Source organism: Dreissena polymorpha, chromosome 10 (assembly GCF_020536995.1).
Source record: "Dreissena polymorpha isolate Duluth1 chromosome 10, UMN_Dpol_1.0, whole genome shotgun sequence".
NCBI lineage: Eukaryota > Metazoa > Mollusca > Bivalvia > Myida > Dreissenidae > Dreissena > Dreissena polymorpha.
In genome coordinates this window covers 34,355,964-34,379,646 of record NC_068364.1, presented here as the reverse complement: position 1 = coordinate 34,379,646, position 23,683 = coordinate 34,355,964, and the positions used below count along the sequence as shown (strand labels likewise).

The window sequence follows — 23,683 nt, the reverse complement described above, 5'->3', positions numbered from 1 at the left end:
AGTTCGATGGTGATGTTGGAACAATTGCATTGGGGTATTTCCCAGAAGGATTTGGCATGCATTACGTTAGTATCCGTATCAATCAACGCGTGTACAAGGACATAATATCACGCTTAGAACAGTCGTATGACAACGGTGACTCTGGCGACAGCGCTGCGTCTGGCGACAACGCTGCGTCAGGCGACAACGCTGCGTCTGGCGACAACGGTGACTCTGGCGACAACGGTGACTCCGGCGACACCGCTGCGTCTGGCGACAACACTGCATCTGGCGACAACGCTGCGTCTGGCGACAACGGTGACTCTTGCGACAACGGTGACTCCGGCGACAACGGTGACTCCAGCGACAACGGTGACTCCGGCGACAACGGTGACTCCGGCGACAACGCTGCGTCTGGCGACAACGGTGACTCCGGCGACAACGCTGCGTCTGGCGACAACACTGCATCTGGCGACAACGCTGCGTCTGGCGACAACGGTGACTCTTGCGACAACGGTGACTCCGGCGACAACGGTGACTCCAGCGACAACGGTGACTCCGGCGACAACGGTGACTCCGGCGACAACGCTGCGTCTGGCGACAACGGTGACTCCGGCGACAACGGTGACTCTGGCGACAACGGTGACGTCTCTGTGTGTTCAGCCCTGAAAGAGCTTCAAGATATGATAAACAATAGGAGGGCACAGAAGCGAACGACTTTTCCATTTCTGATGTTACCACTTCACATTCAAGTTGAAATTTTTAAGTTCTGCATACAATCAAACCCGTCAATCCAGTTTGTGTTGGCGAAGGTCGGCAAACCCTTTAGAGATTTAATAAGGTCAATGAGTTTGCAAACACCTAGAATTTACATTCGGCCGGATATTGGACTAGATACTAGTAACAGAAATCCTGTTAGCGTTCGTTTCCTATTAACAAGAGCGGGCAGAAACAGCGGTCTTATTTCGGCAATAAAAGAAATCATCAAGGGGCCAAAATGGGCAAACGCATGGCTGCGTTTGCGTGTTAGTGGAATCGGTTGGTATGATATCATAGATGTCATGTACAGACATTACAGGTGAAATATACATGTATATCGGTGTTTGGAAACCTGTTATGTTATTTTTGTGATTGATGATTATGTTTTTCTACCGGAAATTTGTTGTCATTTGCTCATTTACTGGTAACTTTTTACGAAGCACATTTGGGATATTTTGGCTGCTACTAAAATGAATGTATATATGTATATTATGTCTTGTCAAAATGCTACAGTTGGATTAAAATTTAAATGCTGTTCTATGTTCTTCAATATTACTTTGAAAAATCCTGTCAGTATACCAATAAATGAAAAAAGTACAAGTTTGTTGAATCTCTTGAATGAAACAAATTATAAAATACAAAATGTAAAATGAATATGTGATGATGATGATGACAAAACATTTGTGATGATGATGATGGTAAAAAAATTGTGATGATGATGGTGGTGGTGATGATGATGACAGTGGTTATGATGATTGGGGTTTGATGATTGTGGTGATGATGATGATGGTGATGATAATGATGATGATGATGATGATAACAAACGTTTTGGGATGATGATGACAGCGATGTTTATCGGACGATGATGATGGTTATAATGATGATGATAAGTTTTTAGATGATGATGACGGCGATGTTTATCGGCCGACGATGATGATAATGATGATGATGATAACAAAATATTTGTGATGATGATGATGGCGATGTTTATTGGCCGATGATGATGATGATATTCTCATCGTCGTCATCATCATCACAACATCCTCATTATCGACCGAAAACATCGCTGTCATTATCATTACAAAAAAAACTTTTGTGACCACCATTACGATCATGATAATGGATATGATGATGTTGGTTTTGATGGTGATGATGATGGTGGTGTTGGTAAAGATAACAACGATGATGATCATTGGGGTGTTGATAATTGATGTGATGATGATGATGATGATGATGATGATGATGATGATGATGATGATGATGATGATGATGATGATGATGATGATGATGATGAGATAACGATGATGATGATGATGATGATGATGAGATAACGATGATGATGATGATGATGATTACGATGATGAGTGTGTATCATATTCGGAACGAATGTGGTACATTTTTCATCCGAATATGGTACAAGTTTGTACCATATTCGGTCAGGCATTTTACCCCAAAACTGCAGATACGTATATGGTACAATTAGACAGTTGTACCATATTCGGCCGAATATGGTACAAACTTGTACCATATTCGTTTTTGTACCAAATACGGTCCGACAGGGCTCCATACCAGCCTGCGCATCAGCTACATTATCCGCTAATGAGAAAACGAAACCTTGCATAAGTTTATAGCGGAGAGCGTATCCCCCTCCCGACCAGTTTGCGCGATATTTCAGACTGGTCTAAAGTACGTTGGCCGCATATCATAGCATAAGACCCTTCTTCGCCTTACGTGGCTCAATTTATTGTTCACGGATGCTGTTACTTCCAAAAAGTAATGAATAAAAATAAATGACTTAGCGTTTACCTTGGGTCTTTCTTGAATTAAAACAAAAACAGAATGTGTGAAATGTCGCGCATATTTGCTCTATCGCCCAAAGTTAAGATGCATTGTGCTTACCAAATTTTAAATAGAGATTCCTTAAATAACATGATCATAAATGTTTAGATTGCCTTAAATGTAACTCACAGCTTAACTGTTTACAAAATGGGCCATACAGTTATAGAAACAACTTAAAATTCTTTGCGGTTTACACTAACAATTTCTTAAGCAATCATTGAATCTTAGATGGTTGCCTCCGGTTGGACTTTTAAATATATATGAGCCGTGCTCTGTGAAAAGGGAGTTTAAAGCATGTGCGTAAATTGCCGTCCCATATTAGCCTGTGCAGTTCGCACAGGCTAATCAGGACGATACTTTCCTCTTTTATGATAGTTTTCGTTTAAGGAAAGTCTCTTCTTAGCAAAAAAAAGTTAAGGCGGAATGTGTCGTCCCCGATTAGCCTGTGCGGACTGCACAGGCTAATCTGAAACGACACTTTACGCACGCGCATTAAACCCATTTTTCACAGAGCATGGCCCATATAGATATTGAGAAATTTTTCACTCCTTTCGTCACTGCACCACATTTGCCGAAACGTAAGCGTTCATTTCCTTAACACGGTCATTAAATACATTTAGGTCGGTTTATTTGTGGTTATGTATCGAGATATTTAGTTAGATTTTTTATCTTTCGTGTACAATGATTACTAATAAAATTTCCAGATATGAGGTGTTCATATCAAAAGGTAATATATGGCAAGCATCAATAAAATAACGAACGCACGGATTAGCCATTATATTGATAGTTAAAAAAAAGAAACTAAAATTGAATTTATTAAATGATTGTTTCTTCTGACATTTAATATGCTGGGATATAAAAAAAATACATGTTGTGGATTATCAACTGAATACTAAACATGTTAAACAAGAAATATCTTTTTTTTAAGATATACGGCGTTGATTGTGGTAGGAGTTGGTGAAAGGTAAAGGGTTCCATGAATGAGATCAAAGATAGCGAATGTCTTTTTATGTGCAGTTCTTAGCTGCATCACAGGCAGTACGGGATGTTACGCGGAGTTTTCGCGGCTTATTTTACATTATCACATATTGCTGGTCATAAACCTATAGATACAAAACAGAAAACCAAAACAAGAATGGAAGTGAAATTAAAAAATATGAGTCAACCGGCCACACGCGAAGTATCCGCACATATTTTAAATATTTATGCGCGCGTTCTTCGAACAAAGCTGTTTTAGTTGTTTGTCGGGCATTGCTATTTGATTCGATTATTAACAGTATCGAGAATCATCGCGCTCATGCTTAATACATTAGTCAATATGGTGGACTAATTCTTGTTAAATTAATCAAAAATAATATTTATCATGGTATTGTTGAAAAACACATTAATAATCTATTATTGACATACCATAATTATATCGCGGAATATCTTCATTTAACATATTTCTGGTCTAAAGAAAATTCCAGTTCACAAAGTTCACGCGAAAGCGTCTATATTATATAACGATTATTGTACTGGCCGCGAATTGACCCTGATACCTTGCGGATTGGAATGCAATGCATTAAAGGGAGGCCACGCTTCCACTGCTGGAACGACAGCTTGTTTCAACCTTTATACTTTTACATGTTAAATGTTCAATTTCGAAAACAATTTAAAATGGTTTGGCAAAACCGAATATCAGAATAGGGAAAAACGATACTGTTATGAACTTAAATATACTAATACACAGACAGGAATATGGAAGTAATTACAAAATATGAGAACATAGCCTTTAAGTACAAACGCTCTGGCGCTGACAATCCTCTGAAAATAAAAGGTGCACGCACAAACTGTAATGATGTCGAGAGTTGAGTGTAAAACTGTTCTATCTATCAAGCTTTTTCATTAGAGATCAAGTTGTTTCATGCTGAACACGCAGTAAAACAGTGTTACAAAGACGCGTTCATGTTTCCAATGTTCTGGTGGTATGTTCAAATCAGCCAATTGAATAAATGAAGTGTATTCATTCGTATCTAGCCGCGGGAAATTTTATTTGAATTTTATTGGACACTTACAAAGGTCAGGTAAGGTGAAAAGCTGGCTTATGGTCACAATATACCAAAAGATTTCCTACACAAATTTAATGTGAAAGCAATAACTTTTACAAAAAATAAAGTAAAACTTTTGCGCATAGAGACCCCCATAACCATACCTTTTCTTAAAGAGCATTCCAAGCCGCAATGATTAAAACAATAAAAAGGTAGGTCATGCGTTATGCAAGAAAGAACTCGACGCGAATCAGCGGTCACTATTTTATGGCCATCTATTTACCGGCTTCGTACCAGTGGATGAGGGTTTCCCGCCATCTGTCAAAGTCTCATGTAGTCTCCAATCTAAAAGCAAAACACTGACTTTGTAGTATACAACAATGTTTCCCTACCACATGCACACAGAAAAATTCAAAATTAAAGTCATTACAAGTGCCCATACTGAGAATTGTGCCTTCAAATAAATGTCGTTCCATTTTTTAGATGGTATAGCATTGCACTCCAAAAATATTTAGTATATTGTAACCTTATACAGCTGTGCCGAAAACGAAAGAGTTAACTGTACGATAATAAACTCAACATTTTACGAGGCTTATCAGTTCTGACCAGGCTGAGATTGTAGAAACCTTGAGAACAGAAATACATTTGTTGCAAATTAAGTCGACAACAAGCAACAGTAACATTTTTATGTGCACACAATGTGCAAATAATTTAATTTTATCAGAAGTTGAAGTATTTAAACAAACCCCTGTCACTTTACCCCCCCCCCCCCCACCCCCACCCTTGTTTACAAATATGTACTCGTATAGCTTTTATTTTGCATATGTACACATATTTAAAACAGATTGAGCTAATGCTTCTTTACATACATGTATATGATTCCCATATAACAAACTGCTAGTTTACATAGTGAAAACACAAGAACACACTGATGCACGGGTGCCTTATGCCTACATAAGTAATTTCGTCAATTATAGTACTAGTTGAAATTCTAAAATGTTCATTCACTAAAAATAACTCATTAAATGGAAATATTATATTGAACGCCAAAAACACTATTATATGTTAAGTTTTTCTTAATACAGTAAACATATCATATAAAAATGTTGAAGGTGTGTTGCTTTAATGCATTTTATTTTTGTTGTGTGTATTGCCGATACAGTAGAGTTTGTAATATTGAAAAAGCCCGTACTTTTATAATTGTAACCTTAATTCTAAATATAAACAATATTCAACGAATTTGTTTTTGTTTTTAGACATTACCAACCACGAGTGCGGTCAAACAAAGAAACATAATCGAACAGCTACTGCGCAGCGAAGATATGAGCGCAAATATGTAACACAAATCCTAATTCAATAAACCAAGTTGAAACAGCTGCGAAATATGAAACTAACTGGTTTGAAATATTCGTGCAAACAATTGTTCAACATAGCTCTTGGTGCATTGTTGAATCACCCATAAACTGTTCATAAACTGGAGAGATCAACATAGTTGAACTTAAATAACTTGACATCAACCAAAAGTTTGACTTTCGAAACGCACATACAACAAGATCTTGTTTCAGGCACTGAAATGTGCAGTAAAATAAAATGCAAGTAAACCAGAACCGGTAGCAAGAAACACCATTAAACGTATAAAGAGTTAATACGAAATAGCAGTGAAATATACAGACGGCCTGGTGGCTATGTAGAGACACAACAAAAATGGCGGATCTTAAAGAAAAAATCAGGGATCACAAAATGGTTAATTTGATTAAATGCATTCTTGCCGGGTTTGTAACCAGGGATGCTCTTATTCCAATTGTCACGAATGTAATGGAAGCTGTGAAGGTATCCCTGACGCGCCAAACTGGAAATTTAACATGCGGTGTGTGCTCGACCCCGAATGTCATTGATTGTCCAGCGAAGGACATATGCGATAGAAACAAACGAAAATGCTCCTTTCATGCCAAGCAAAAGTTCCAGAAGTGCGGAAAAGGTGTTTGTCAGACGGTAAGAGACGCAATATCACAACTACACCGTCATGAAAACCCATCTTGGTGCAATACGGATGCCACACAATGGTTGACAGAGTCGTGGGAGGTCGCAAAGTGTTTTCTGCCTCCACAAGGCTACGACGATAAGGACAGTGCTGATAAAACAGATATCAACGGAATATTGAACTTGATTATAAATTGTCGAGACTTCGACAACGAAATCGGTGACGATCTTAGCAAGCGGGAAAATGTTTGCACCATCGTAAGTTTCCTGCGACTTAGACTTAAGATATTATGCAAAATACTGTAAAATCATTTGCATTCGTCGGTATGAAATTGTGTGGCTCTCTCAAAAATTCGTGTATTGGTCAATCCATTAAATCAACTTACACTAATGTAACATAACAAATAATGATTTTACAGTAAATCATTTTGCTTATCTTAAATATATATTGTACATGTATATATATTGTTAAGTGTAAACCTTATAATTTCGGGATTAACCAACTCAGCGATACAATGTTATAAGGCGTTACGGCAATCCTATGTTCGTTAGTTACTTATTCTGTGTGTTTGTTCGTAATTTGAAGTAATTTTGTTAACACACTATGCTGATCATGTTAGAAAACGAGTTGCAAGATATGACTTCTACATCGTGGTTTAGTTCATACAAACCCGTACAGGGATTTATTCACAAACATACAAAACAAAAATAATCTTTCAGGTGAGGGAAAAGATGCGCAGTATTAGACACGCGTCACAGACTGATGTTCCTGATGTCATTATGCATGACGTCATTAATGCGTTGACCAATCTTCTGAAAGATATCAGACGCCCTGGCAATTTTCCAGAATGCATAAAGGCAATAAGTAAACTGAATGAGGTAACAAACTTGGATCATTATAAAACAAGCTCTTTTCAAACCAAATAGTTATGGTACATTTATGAGTAAGGATCTCTGTATAATGAAGTATTAATGACACTGCTAAACTTAATCTGGAGATTATTCTTATTACCTCCTGTTGCAAGACTTTCATTTATGGCAGGTGGATAATTACCTATACAATAAAGGGTAATACATTTAGCCTTGTTGTAAACGCCTTTCATGTTTTAAAAAAGGCACAGATAGTAGAGGTATATATCCGATCTTATGCCAAAACCTTATGTGCCATATATTGAACTCTATGTAGCTAGTTAAATCGGTCTTTCTAACTCAAATAATATTATACTTATATTTTTTATATTTTTTTTTGTAGATAAAGCAAGGCGATTTCGACATCAAATCTGAAAGTATCGATGTACAACAGGACGTGTTAAAAGAGCTGGTGTCAATGAACTTAGAGGAAAAAGTGGAATATTTATACCATTACTTTAGCAAAAAGATCCAAATAATAAGTACCGAAATTGCGACCCTGAAGGACGTATCAGAAACAAAACACGCGCGTCTGACAGAAGGTATCTATTTAACATAATACACTGAACTCAAAGAGTATATTGTCAATTATGCAGATAAGTGACCATTTTAGTATTAATTCACTACTGTATAACGTGTTAAAGATTGCGCAATAAACAACTGTAAACAACGCTATCATCTTAAATTGTTGATTTTGGTAAATATGTTGACGTACATTAATAATTCATAACATTAACAATCCATGTATGTATGAATCAAAATATTTTACAGACTTCAAAAAAGATTTGAAAAACTTTTATATCAAGTTCAAAAATCAGCTTCCCATCTATCCATTACCGCCGCATGTGAAAGGGACGGTAGGAGACCTTTATGTTACGCCAAATGTTATCAGACTTGACCACGGAAAAAACAACAGAGAAGTACAGCCCCACAGACATTCATTTAGAAAGTCGTACTCAGCAGATGAATTACACCTGTCTGACGTTCTACTCAACCATGGCAACATCGTTAACGAAGTTTATATGATAGGTGAGCCAGGGGTTGGAAAAACCGCCTTTTGCGTTAAAACTGCATTGGCATGGGCTTCAAATCATGGCCCTACAGACACTGACAGGTTTTTTCAGTTTGAAACGCTTGGTCAATTCAAATTCGTGTTCTTGGTGTTCTTACGGGACTTCAGTGGCCGTGAATGTGATGTTGACAAGATGATATACTACCACATTCTTGCAAACCTGCCGGCCAAATACACTGATCAATTCCTACAGAGGGTGCTTGATGAAGAGGTTTGTCTCATTATTCTGGACGGACTTGATGAGTGGCGACATAGGGACGACAGCGATTGCTATTGTGGAGCACAAACAATGATTCCACGGCGAAGAATGCGCGACAAATGTTTAGTCCTGACAACCACACGACCGTGGAAAATGGCATTCGCGAGAATGTCGTCCGATATCGAAATTGAACGCCGTTTCGAAATAACTGGTGTGAAAGATCCACGCGACCTTGCAGAAAAGGTTATTCAATGTCTTAACAACAAGACAGGAAGAAATGTGTTGCCAGATGATTTCTTCAACTCAGTAAAGGACCACAATTTGACACACTGTCTTAACGTGCCAGTGCTCAACATGCAACTCCTGTATCTTTGGTATACAGGAGGAAAACTTGGATCATCCGTGTGCGACATCTATAGGAACATGATAGATATGTTGTTTGGGCAACTAAGAATGCGGTTGTCATCGGGCAGTGATATGGAGCAAATGAGTGACGATGCAAATGACAAAGCTCAAGATGGCCTTTTAGAAAAACTGCAAAAACTAGCGTTCGACACCCTAATTGACCATGAAAGAGAATCGTCGATTGTGTTTGACCAATCTGTGGTTGACAAAGCCTTAAATTCAGATGAAAAGAAAAAGGCACTTCAAGTTGGGATCTTAACCCAAAGGTCTTTTCTGCAACCAAACGCTCAACATGGCTCAGTATTGTCATTCTTACATAAAACATTCCAAGAGTTTCTTGCAGCACGCCACATTGCTACGTCGGTGTCTCAGGCATATAATGTAGAGAAATCAATTGCAAATCTGGATGGACACATGCTCAGGATACAGGACTTTGCAACTTTTTTTGAATTTATGTGTGGCATTGACAGCGAAAAGGCAGTTGCGTTCTCAGTATCTCTCATGAACTTTGTTTCTAATGATTGTGAAGCAAAATTAAATGCTATTGGTACAGAAAATAGTGTACAGGACTTACAAAATCTGCATATAATTCAGCAAGCACAAGACTTGGTTCTCAAAGGATTAACAGAATCAAAAAGCAATCAGCATGAAGCACATTTATATCTTACCCATGTGACTGACATACACGTGAAAAACACACAGGTATGGAGGGAGCTTGTCAAAAGAAACGAAACGAGGATCGTATCGGTGTATTTACAGGAACACCATGACAAACTAACTATAGATGTCTTCAGATCAGTTTTTTCATCGTCGAATGACACTCTTGTGTACGTAACACTGAAAGAGCGACGTACGGAAATAGACCTAAGTAGGTGTAGACATTTGAAGTACCTCTGCATCGCTGGAGAAAAAGAGCCTGCAATAACTACTGCGTCCACAGGGAAAATGGTTACCTGTAGCCTCGAACGCGTTACGGAAGGGACGGAAAAGATGATGTTTGCGGCATTATCGAATAACTCTGAATGTTTGCAAAATCTACACGTACATCAATGTAAACATACAAATGATCTCGTCAACATGCTGCCTGAACTGAAGAATCTTAAACGCTTGAAAATATGCCACGTTGACTTTACCAAAGAGCCAATCGAACGACTTTCGGGAACATTGACGTATGTGTACTTTGAACTTGTAATTATTAACGTTGTTACGCTAGATAGGCTAACGAAATTATATGAAGGATCCAGCCATTCTGTGACCTTTAAACTAAAAGAATGCACTGTTGTACCACATCAGAAATTCGTTGCTTTCAAAGAAAAAATCAGTTCTTCTAACAAATATAACGTCATAAAAGACGGATACAAAATGCAAGCGCGAAATCTCCACTTAGATGACGTCTTTGATGGAATGGACGAAATGTATGTATTCAAATACTCGCTCAATCCGGACACTAAGTTAAATACCGATGACCGCAAGTGCACTACGCAGTATGATAGAACCGTTTCAAGCGTTTGAGATAACCGTAGATGTATATTCGTGAAATATTTGATGACAGGTCTATTGAAACTATCAAGAACTATAACAAAAGAATAAGTTTAATTTACGAACAAAGCTCAATATTTGCCCATGGATAAATGGACATCCTCTGATCAGGTTGGCTACGATAAATGTTCATATTATGACATAGTTTCTTCTGTTTTTCATGACATAAAATGTTACACTGAGCACTAGCAAAGTTATCTACGACAATTAGATACATGTGTTAGATGAAAATGATGCAAAACTTCAGACAAATGGAAGAACAATTATGTCATATTGCGGTTGCTCTTCAACCAAGAGTTGTACTGTAATGAAATAATCTGTGTATTTTTGTAACATATGTATTTTTGTTTATGTAAAGAATTTAAATTGTTTGACGAACTTAAATTTTCGTATCTTGTGCATATGCTAGTATATTTGCAGCATGTACTAGTGTATTTAAAGCATATACTAGTGTATTTGAAGATTTTGATATGTGCATAGTATGTCAAAAGTTTAGATCTGTACGAGCTGTGCGGTAAAACATTTTCAAAAATAAGACAATCGTTCAATAACTATTTATAACATTATTGCCTTAAACATGGTCTAATTTTGCTCAGTGCAACATTATTTTTTATCTTTCTAGAATGTTTTCGTCGGTTTATTTCCAGCTAACGGAAATGAAGTGTTGATAAAATTCATTTAAGTTCGAAACTCCTTTCTTTAGGCGCAAGTTGGAATCCCACGTGGGCCTTGTATCGAAACATAGTTTTGGAAAAAAATTCACATTTCTCTTACAGATAACCGTTATATTGTAATTGCTACTGAATAAATAGTATATTAGTGAACAGTGTGAATATGAATTATTGTAATATGCTTCTAAATTGTGGGGGTAACAGCCTCGATATGCCCCTTGCATTCGAAACAAAGTGGTTTGTTTGTGTTACCTTTAGAATAAAAGAGATCTTATTGACATTTTTGACAATCCGTAATGTTGCGGTCATGATTGATAAGTTGACAATATAATTGTGCTTTGTACACAAGTTGTAATGTTCACATAATTTGCATAGTATATGTATTTATTAAAATATTTTGGATTTAATGACTTTTTTCATAATACATAAACCTTATGTAATGCAGTATAAAACGTATAGCAAAAATGAAGTTGTTGTTTTGTTTGTTTGATAATTTTAACGATAAAATTCATGTAACTGTAACGTAAATATTTGTAAATAATACGTTATCAACAAGATGGTTCACAAACGACACCTTTCATCAAAGACAAAAAGTGGCCTACACTATCTGTAATAAAACACGTTTTTTTCATGTAACAAATAAAGAATGGTTGCCACAAAGTATTTTGAATCAAGATTTGTTATAATCCCATTATTCTGCTTAAATTAGTGGCAATATAAAATAAACATGAAGTGAAACTTAAGCTGCACCAGCTGGAGAGCAAACACTTATTATACAATGTGTAATTTTCACATAATATCAGGACGATCGTACGCACAGATGATATAACTGACATTTGGTACAGATCTATTTCAACCACTAAATAGTTTCATCCAACACTGAAAAAGTACAACACACAAGCAATTGAGAAATACCCATTTAGATTTAGAATGATACACTTCTCAATTTTACTAAAGGGTAGTTGTTTGGTCACAGCCAAAACTCATTTCTTTACGATCACCTACACGTTAATGGGGAACTAATAGATGTTCGAGGAACAAAGTCCGAATTGTATGAGAAAGAGCGTACGTACAACTGATGTTACTGACATTTGGTACATTCCTGTTTCACCCACTTAATATAATTAACACTAAAAGAGTACGAAATAGAAACATTTGTCGAATACCCATTCAAATTTGGAATTAAGAATTTTTCAGTTTTCATAAAGGCTATTTGTTTTGTAGATTGTTTATGAAACTTAAATACCCACTTCATGAAGGGGAACACGGGGTATAAGCATTTACGAAATTACGAATATTCACAAAAAGAACAATACTTGCGTCGAATATAGTGTTTGAGTTGCCTTTATATGACCACGCACCAGAATAAAGACCGGGGAAATTGTCAGAGGTGTTTTGAAGTAAGTGTGATCATAAATAACATATTGATCCTCCAGTGCTTTGATTTTGCAATCGTTTTGATGGTAAAATATCACCACAAAGATAGCTCAGGATTGCATAATGCGACTTATTGCAAAACCATGGGATGAGTCAGACGAAACAGAAATCCGCATGTAATTGGACCTCTCTCTGGTTCGTTACTATGCACTGCATAACAAACATTTCGTGTGGTGGATATCAACAAACAACTGAAAACAAGACCAAAACAAACTACTTTTGATTTAATTATCTCAAAATGTTAATGTTAAATCTTTATTTCACGTCGCTAATGAAAGTTAAGTTTTTTTTCGTATTTTAAATCATAAATTGACCCAGTTTCTTCAGATGTGCAATACTGCTGTTTTCATTACTTTCCAAATACAAGTGGTGATATACAGCAAAGATTATAATGTCCAAAGATTATGGGAACGACGCTTGAACTCCTGTAAAAGATGTTGATCTTGCGTTGGCATCGCCATACAGAGGATGATTACAATGTCAATGAGCTATCCAGACTTCGTCCCCACCTTAAGACGAACAACCACGGTATTGCTCTCCTGATGGTCGTCCCCCTCCGCTCGCGATTCGGTCATAGCTCCTAACTTTTAATTATATGATATAATATTTGATGATTTGTGAAAAATGCTTGCACAATTGATATAGCAAATTTTCACCTCAATAAAAATCTATTACTTCTACTTATGTTGATGCGCTGCTACCTCCCCTAGTTATAGGTCACAATATACTAAAAGATTTCCTTAACAAATTCAACGTGAAAGCAATGACTTTAACAAACAAGAAACCGTCGGAGACGGGTAATTCTCCCAAAAGTTTTTTTTGTCACAACATTGCACTATATATTCAGATAAAAGGAAACGTCTTGAGGGGCATAACTTTGGACAAAATAATACGATGGATGGTTTAGCAACTTAGAAATTTCAAAGGCCCATAACTCTCTAAACAAGAAACCGTCGGAGACGGGTGATGCTCCCCAAAGTTTTTTTTGTCACAATATTGCACTATATATTCAGATAAAGAGAAACGTCTTGAGGGGCTTAACTTTGGACAAAATAATACGATGGATGGTTTAGCAACATAACCGGCTGATAATATGCACATCTCCTATTGGTAGTGAAGCTTCCCATAAAGTTTCATTGAATTCCCGTAATAAGTTGCTGAGAAATAGCTCGGACAAGAATTGCACTATAAGTAAAATGGAAAATTTCAAAGGGCCATAACTCTGTGAAAAATCATCCGACCAGAACCGGCTGATAATATGCACATCTGCTCTTGGTAGTGAAGCTTCCCATAAAGTTTCATTGAATTCCGGTCATTAGTTGCTGAGAAATAGCCCGGACAAGAATTGCACTATATGTACAGTTAATGGAAAATTTCAAAGGGCCATAACTCTGTGAAAAATCGTCCGACCAGAACTGGCTGATAATATGCACATCTCCTCTTGGTAGTGAAGCTTCCCATAAAGTTTCATTGAATTCCGGTCATTAGTTGCTGAGAAATAGCCCGGACAAGAATTGCACTATAAGTACAGTAAATGGAAAATTTCAAAGGGCCATAACTCTGTGAAAACTCATTCGACCAGAACCGACTGATAATATGCACATCTCCTCTTGGTAGTGAAGCTTCCCATAAAGTTTAATTGAATTCCGGTCATTAGTTGCTGAGAAATAGCCCGGACAAAAATTGTGCACGGACGGACACACGGACGGACAGACGAAGCGGCGACTATATGCTCCCCCCCAAAAAAAATTAGGGGGGAGCATAAAAATAAAGTCACAATTTGCGCGCAGACACCATCATAACCGTACCTTTTCTTAAAGAACATTCCAAGCCTAATTGATTTAAACAATAAAAAAGATAGGTCATAAAGTATTTATAAAAAAAAAGAACTCTACGCGAATCAACGGTCACTTTTTAAGGCCATCTTTTTATCGGCTTCTCTCTAGTTGATGAGGGTTTCCCGCCATCTGTCAAAGTCTCATGTAGTCTCCAACCTAAAAGCAAAACACTGAATTTGTAGTATACAACAATATTTTCCCTACCACATGCACACAGAAATATTCAGAAATAAAGCAATGGCTAGTGACCATACAGAGAATTGTGTCTTCAAATAAATGACGTTCCCTTTTTTAGAGGGTATAGAATTGAACACCAAAAGTATTTAGTATACTGTAACCTTATATATATATAGCATACACCTGCTACAGCCACTGCTTCTACAACAACTACTGCTACTGCTACTACTTCTAATACTATTACTACTATTACTACTACTTCTACTACTACTTCTACTACTACTACTACTACTACTACTACTACTACTACTACTACTACTACTACTACTACTACTACTACTACTACTACTACTACTACTACTACTTCTACTACTACTACTACTACTACTACTACTACTACTACTACTACTACTACTACTACTACTAAAGTTCATATTTCAGTATATTCGGTAATACAATTTCGTGATGTGAAATCGAAAGTACATCACAAAAATGGGTGACAACGATATACACACTATAAATAACGCAAGTATATTGATCATTTTATATATAAAATATATACAATTCACTACGCATGCACAATTTGCATTCCTGTGTTTACCACGTGACGATGATGATCAATCTACTTGCGTGATTTATAGTTAACTGGTAGTTACCTGGTACCAGTACCCTTAATCCGTTGTTTGTTTTCACTTACCCGACCGAATTGAGCGTTTGAGATAAGATATTTTATTTATCCAATATTCGTCTTACTGATTCTGTACTTTATGTTCATGAAATATGTTAACGAGGAAAACATGGAAAAATGCGATAAAAACGTTGGTTTCCCAGCTTTGATATGGGTTTATTATTTACAACTAAGATCGTCGATGTATGGCGTGGCATTGATTTACAAAGCAGTCGGCAAATATCGTTCGACTTAATGTGTGCTAAAATAAGCGACAATAATGAGCTAACGTTTATACAGAAACATTCGCTGTAGAATTATGATAAACTTCCATGTTAAAATGCTTTGATTATTCTAACCCCGACGATATTGCTTTCAATGCATGATGGCAATATTTTAATCAATGGCAAATGTGCATATTTTATCGGTGACAAACTCCTGTAGCGCATCTCTGGTCACAAATCCTGCTAGTATACACTTTAGCAAGTTAGCCATATTCCGGTCTCGAATTTCTTTCCCCAGATCACCTGTGGTACACGACGCCATAGTGCACGAACAACGAATTGATTTATATACTTCGTAAATATCCGTCCTGAAACGATGTGGACCATTGAATTATTAAGCATTCATTTTGTTCCACAATAACTTTTCAAATAGTAAAGATTGTGCATGTGTTGTTGTTTTAATATAAAAAAACACGTGTGTCTCTTGGACGTTTAAGCTAGTGCCCATAATATCTCTAACTTGAAAGTAAGAAAATAGTTATTTTTACTAGTCTTAAGAGACTTTGCCATTGTTTTAAAAGCACACATTTATTAAAACTATTAAAACACGAATAATTATAAATAGATATAATGTTTAAACAGCGTAATTTTGAGTTTACTTACCACGAATCATATCCGAAATCCGAAACGGTGCAAAATCACTTATGTTTGTGTTTGTGTAAACAAGTGTATTGATTTCAGATTTCTTGGTATGGCTTTTATTATAGAACATTCGCGCTACATAATACCAATGAATCATAGGCAGATCCAGGGGGGGGGGGTCGCACGCGGGGTACGCCCCCCCCCCCCCCTAAAATCGCCAAAGTAAAGTCAATTCATTTGAGGTTTCACACTTAACTAGATCTAAATCACCTAAATAACCTATTTAAACTCATTTTTCTTCTTTTTCTTACACACCATTTCCCACTTATCACAGACAATCGCTAAATGTTTTAACTTTAGACTTTTTGTCGCCCGGTTGTTCAAGTCGAACTTTGCGAGTCTGATGGATCCCTCCTTCAAAATCATTAAAATCATGGAGCTTCCGGGGGGCGGACCTGAACCGCCTAGCAGGGCTATGCTCTGCACCCAGAAGGGGCCCTAGCGGCCCCCTGGACGCCCAGCAAATCTTTCGATATCTTGCCTCCCCCCCCCCTGTCAGAAATCCTGGATCCGCCCCTGTGAATGCTCCCTGCGCATTATTATAACGCGCAATAATTAGTCATGTTCAATATCCAGTTTTGTCCTATTTACAATATTCTTAAATCGATTAAATTACCAGACATTCATGTCATTGGTTTTGCATGTCTTAAAAAAAGAATGACAATGCACGATGTATTATAAGGCACATTTGGAAACATAATAATGGGCCATATGTTTAAATAAACATATAGCTAAGACTCCTACTATCATATCACCATTCTATACTTTCATTTCGGCTCTTCGAACACTTACCCGATGCTATGAATAATTACCTGTTACTTTAAATTATAAAGTTGAATATGAATGCTTGAAAAAAAGACATTACAATTTGTCTTAGATAATTAATTACATTTAATTTTTGACCGGGTATGTATCTTGCAAATTATACAAACATATAACCTAGAGATTTCATACGGCGAAAAATTTCAATGAAAAGATGAGCATTGCAGTAAAACACAAATCTATGTTTTGTGGAGTTACAGCAAGCCAAACAAATTCATAAGTAAACAATAACATTGTGTTGATGGTGACATTGCATGTTGTTGTGAAACCAAAGAGTAAACTAATATTCACTGGCAATAACACTGATTGTTGTGATTGTATTGTTTCCTAGTTCACTTGACGGTGCTTGTTTTCGAAAAGCTCGTTCATAATCAACAGCAAACGCCGCAAATGAGTAAGTGCAGGGCGAAGGAACAATAAACATTATTGATTTGGTATCATCCTGCAAATACGGAAATGCAAGTAATCACCTTTTCCACGGGAAACTCCCTAAAATACACGTGATAAAAATAATAAATTTTGGAAGCGTGATAGGACAAGCTGACGTCGAGGTTGACTTAGATGACTTCTAGAAAATGTAGAAGCAGTAATATTAGTAGTGGTACGAGTGCTCGATTGGTCATTGTCGGCTCAGATACTTCTTAAACGTACCCGGAGTACGGCATATATAGTAAAATTACCCCCGGTGTATGGCCGGGTGCCTTTAGCGTATTTTCCGTACCCGGGGTACATTTTAGTATACTAAAGAGTACCCGGGGATAATTATTACTTGTTGCTGTTGATGTTATTGTTTTTTATAAATGCAGCAGCAGCAAAAAACAACAGCAGCTTATGCTTTCGTTGTTTTTGTTTGTGTTTTTGATGTTGTGGTAATGCCCTTGACGGTCGGGCGTGAGAGCATCGGAAAAAGCTTGCCAGGAAATTTTATTTTGTATTCAGAACGGCAGGATTTTACAATAACTTTGTATTCAGAACGGCAGGATTTTGCAATAACTTTGTATTCAGAACGGCAGGATTTTGCAATAACTTTGTATTCAGAATGGCAGGATTTTGCAATAACTTTGTATTCAGAACGGCAGGATTTTGCAATAGCTTTGTATTCAGAACGGCAGGATTTTGCAATAACTTTGTATTCAGAACGGCAGGATTTTGCAATAACTTTGTATTCAGAACGGCAGGATTTTGCAATAACTTTGCAGATTTGACAAGCATGATGAGACCAATATTACTAGGAACAGATTTTGCTGCTGATATAATTTTATTGGTACATAATCGGCGCCATGTATCGGCTTATTCGTAGTTGACAAATATATGATCATTCTTAAGTAATAACCCAGCCGTTCTAAAACAACGTGCATGAATGCGCTAAAACTTCCACGCATCCATAGACTGCATATCAACGGGAAGTTTAATATAAACTACGCAACCAATCACACTCTGTCAGCAGAGAGTTGGTAATACGCGTAATGACAAACCAATCATTTAATGTGATGAACACATAGAGCAAAACAACATATTATGTGGTCGTGCAGTGGTGCAGATGGACGAAAAACGGCAGCGTGCTTTACGCATTTGGTAAGTTTATTTTCTAATTTTGGATAATTTACGCGGTAGTTTTAGAAAGTGTGTGTACTGCCTGGTTATTGTGGTTTTTGTTTTCTGGTAACAAGTGATGAATTTATTATTAATTGATGAACAAAGCATATTGATCGCATTATGACAAACGGAAAAAATCATTGAAATAGAATCTCGTTGTTGTACTTTCGTTTAGTAAGTATTCTTAATATCAACAGTTATATGTTTAAGAATATTCCAAGAGTGCTCCTAAATAATTTCCTATCATTAGTATTTATTGTTAATTTTTTCACAACCACACAAATTGCGTTATGTTTCAGAGTCTCTATAGTGTTCAAATGTGCTTGTGTAGACTAAATATTTACATGTTTGTTAATATTTGTTTCGAAACAACGGCTGTTCATTTGACGCGTCATGCGAAAATTGGTCTTATGTCGTAGGCGGCAAGTGGAGCTCCATGCCATCACCTACATTGTCCGCTAATGAGACAACGCGACCTTGCAGAAGTTTATAGCGGAGAGCGTATCTCCCGACTAGATTGCACGATTGCTCAGGCTGGTCTGGAGCTACGTTGGCCACATATCATGTCTTAAGACCCTTTTTCGCCTTACGTGGTTCACTTGATCTGTCACGTTTGCTGTTACTGCCAAAACGTAATGACTAAATGACTTAGCATTTACCGTGTGGGTCTTTCTTTAATATAAAACAGGGTGGCGACTTAAAACGAATCATGTAAAATGTCGCATATATTTGCACTATCGCGCAATGTTTAGATGGGTTGTGCTTACCAAAATTTAAATAGAGATTCCTCAAATTACATGAGCATAAATGATTAGATTGTCTTAAATGTAACTTACAGGTTTACTGTTTACAAAATGGACAATGCAGTTATAGAAACAACTTAAAATGCTTTATGGTTACAACAACAAAAATTCCTAATCAATCATTAAATCTTAGATCATAGCTTCCGGTTGGCCATTTAAATATTTCTTACAAGATATTGTTTACTCCTTTCGTCACTGCACCGTATTTGCCGAATAGTTAGGCGTTCATTTCCTTAACATTGTCATTATATACTAGTACATTGTGGTCGGTTTATATGTTGTTACGTATCGGGATCAGTAGATAGCTTTTTTATCTTCCGTGTACAAGGACAACTAATAAAATTTCCAAATATGATGTGTTCACATTAAAAAGTAATATATTGCAAGCATCAATGAAATAACGAATGCACGGATAGGCCAGTATATTGATGGTTGTTAAAAAACCGAAACTGAAATTGAATTTATTAAATGATTGTTTCTTCCGACATTTGAATATTCTGAGATATAAACACTTTTAAGATTGTATGGCTTTTCAGCTGAATACTTAACATGCTGAAACAAGAAAGAGTTAACTGTATGATAATAAACTCAACATTTTACGTGGCTTATCAGTGCTAGTCAGGCTGGGATGGTCTAAACATTTAGAACAGAAAGACATTTGTTTCAAACAAAGTCGACAAGCAACAGTAACATTTTTATTTCCACACATGTGCAAATTATTTAATTTTATCAGAAGTTTAAGTATTTAAACAAACCCCTGTCACATTACCCACCTTTTTTACAAATATGGACTCTTACTGCTTTTATTTTGCACATGTTCACATATATGAAACATATTGAGTTAATGCTCCTTTATATAAATATGTCATATGATTCCCTTTCAACAAACTGCCACTGTTTACACAGTCGAATCAGAAGAACACAACGATGCACATGTGCTATGTGCCTACAGAAGCTTAGGTAACATAAATACCCAATAAACGAATATTTCGCAAAATATTTCGTAAAATAAAGTTTACCCATAAAAAATCAGTGTTCCTTGTAGCAAAAGCTAAAATTTTAACGCTATATGTGGTATGGTAACATAAATTTAACACGATACAAAATGCCAGTTATTATTTTTCTGTGACACAATATATATCATTTAATTTCCTGCAACTATATCTATTGATACGACACTCGAACACTAACATCGTACATGAATATGTGTTGAATATGTTGTCCCACAAAAAAGAAAAAATGATAATTTTGTATCTTGTTAAGTCTAAGGTACAAGACCACATCTAGCGTTGATAATTTGGTCATTGCTATAAGGAACATTGATTTGTTATATGCTAATTTTATTTTTCGAAATGGTGAACGAAATATTCTTTGATTTTGAGTGTTTAAGGGCTTTTTTGTTATTTCCACTATAATAATAATTGAAATAATATAATTTCCATTTCACACATTAAGAAAAATACCCATTTTATGGAAATATTATATTGTTCGCCAAAACCACTATTATATGTAAAGTTTTTCGTAATACAGTAAAAATATCATATAAAAAGTGGAAGGTTTGTTGCTTTAATGCATTTTATTTGTGTTGTGTGTGTTGCCGATACTGTATAGTTGGTAATATTGTAATAGCCTTCACTTGTATAATTGTAACCTACATTCTAAATATGAACAATATTCAACGAATCTGTTTCTGTTTTGTAGACATTTCCAACCTTGAGAACGATTAAACAAATGAACTAAATCGAACAACTACTGCGCAGTGAAAATATGGGCGCAAATATGTAACACAAATCCTTATACAATAAACCAAGTTGAAACAGCTGCGAAACTGCCTGGTTTAAAGTAATCGTGCAAAATAGTGTCCAACCTAGCTCTTGCTGCATTGTTGAATCACTCATAAACTGTTTATAAACTGGAGAGATCAACAACGTTGAACGTAAATAACTTGAAATCACCAAAATATGAACATTCGAAATTAACAAACAAAAAGCTCTTGTTTCAGGAACTAATAGGTACACTCGAATATGCAATTATATCAGTACTGGTAGCAAGAAACACCATAAGGTGTGTAAAACGTGAATACGAAATAGCAGTAAATATACAGACGGCCAGGTGGCTAGGTAGTGACACAACAAAAATGGCGGATCTTAATGAGAAAATCAGGGATCACAAAATGGTTAATTTTATTAAATGCATTCTTGCCGGGTTTGTAACAAAGGATGCTCTTATTCCATTTGTCACGGATGTAATGGAGGCTGTGAAAGAATCCCTTACGCGCCAAACTGGAAATGTAACATGCGGTGTGTGCTCGACACCGAATGTCATTGATTGTCCAGCGAAGGGCATATGCGATAGAAACAAACGAAAATGCTCCTTTCATGCCAAGCAAAAGTTCCAGAAGTGCGGAAAAGGTGTTTGTCAGACGGTAAGAGACGCAATATCACAACTACACCGTTATGAAAACCCATCTTGGTGCAATACGGATGCCACACAATGGTTGACAGAGTGGTGGGAGGTCGCAAAGTGTTTTTTGCCTCCACAAGGCTATGACGATAAGGACAGTGCTGATAAAACAGATATCAATGGAATACTTAATTTGATTATTAATTGTCGAGAATTCGACAACGAAATATGTGACGATCTAAGCAAGCGAGAAAACGTTTGCACTATCGTAAGTTTCCTGCGACTTAGACTTAAAATATTCTGCAAAATATTGTAAAATCTTTTTAATAGTCGGCATGAAATTATTATGCTTTCTCAAAAATTCGTGTATAGGTCAATCCACGAAATCAAAAAACACTAATGTAACAAAACAAATGATGATTTTACAGTAAATCATTTTGCTAATCTTAAATATATATTGTTAAGTGTAAACCTTATTATTTTGGGATTTACTAGCTCAGCGATACAATGTTATAAGGCGTTACGGCAATCCTTTGTTCGATAGTTACTTATTCTATGTGTTTGTTTGTAACTTGTAGTAATTATAACACTATGCCGATAATGTTAGAAACAAGTTGTCAAATATGACTTCTACGCCGTGGTTTCAGTTCATACAAACCCGTACAGCGCTTTATTCACAAAAATACAAAACACAAATAATATTTCAGGTGAGGGATAAGATGCGAAATATTAGACATGCGGCAAAGCCTGATGTTCCTGATGTCATAATGCATGACGCCATTAATGCATTGACCAATCTTCTCAAAGATGTCAGACGCCATGGCAATTTTCCAGAATGCTTAAAGGCAATTAGTAAACTGAATGAGGTAACATACTTGAAACATTATGAGCTCTGTTCAAACCAAATAGCAAACGCACATTTATGCGTTAGAATCTCTATATAATAAAGGATTAAGGAAACTGCTAAAGTTAACCTGGAAATTATTCTTACTTCCTCCTGTTGCTAGACTTTCATTAATGGCAGGTGGATATGTATCTATACAATAAAAGGTCATAAATATAGCCTTGTTGTAAACGCTGTTCCTGTAAAACACAAGCACAGATAAAAGAGGTATAGATTCGTTCCAATACCTAAACATTTTGTGCCATATATTAAACTATATATATTTAAATGGTCTTTCTAACTCAACTAATGTACTACTTATATGTTTTGATTGTTTGTAGATAAAGCAAGGCGATTTCGACATCAAATCAGAAAGTATCGATGTACAACAGGACGTGTGGAAAGAACTGGTGTCATTGAACTTCGAGGACAAAGTGAAATATTTATACCATCACTTTAGCAAACAGATCCAAATTATGAGTACCGAAATAGCGACACTGAAGGACGCATCAGAAACAAAACACGCGCGTCTAATAGAAGGTACCAATTTTACATAATACCCTGAACTCAAAGAGTATATTGTAAATTATATAGATAAGTGAACTTTTTGGTATTAATTCACAACTGTATAACTTGTTAAACATTGAGCAATAAACAACTGTAAACAACGCTATCATCATTAATTGTTGGTTTTTGGTAAATATGTTGACATACATTAAGAATTCATAACATTTACAATCCTTGTATGTATG

The 23,683-nt window shown here is 36.3% G+C and overlaps 1 protein-coding gene across 1 annotated transcript in view; it reads left to right on the top strand.

Moving 5' to 3' along the window:
- The window catches only part of LOC127849032 (uncharacterized), a 41,705-nt gene that overhangs the window by 3,916 nt on the left and 14,106 nt on the right, over positions 1 to 23,683 (top strand). Inside the window, exons 2-6 of the mRNA XM_052381757.1 lie at positions 5,861 to 6,842; positions 7,305 to 7,463; positions 7,837 to 8,035; positions 8,265 to 9,415; positions 23,273 to 23,471. Coding sequence (XP_052237717.1) covers positions 6,309 to 6,842; positions 7,305 to 7,463; positions 7,837 to 8,035; positions 8,265 to 9,415; positions 23,273 to 23,471 — 2,242 coding nt within the window. The 5' untranslated portion in view covers positions 5,861 to 6,308. The remainder of the gene's footprint in view (positions 1 to 5,860; positions 6,843 to 7,304; positions 7,464 to 7,836; positions 8,036 to 8,264; positions 9,416 to 23,272; positions 23,472 to 23,683) is intronic.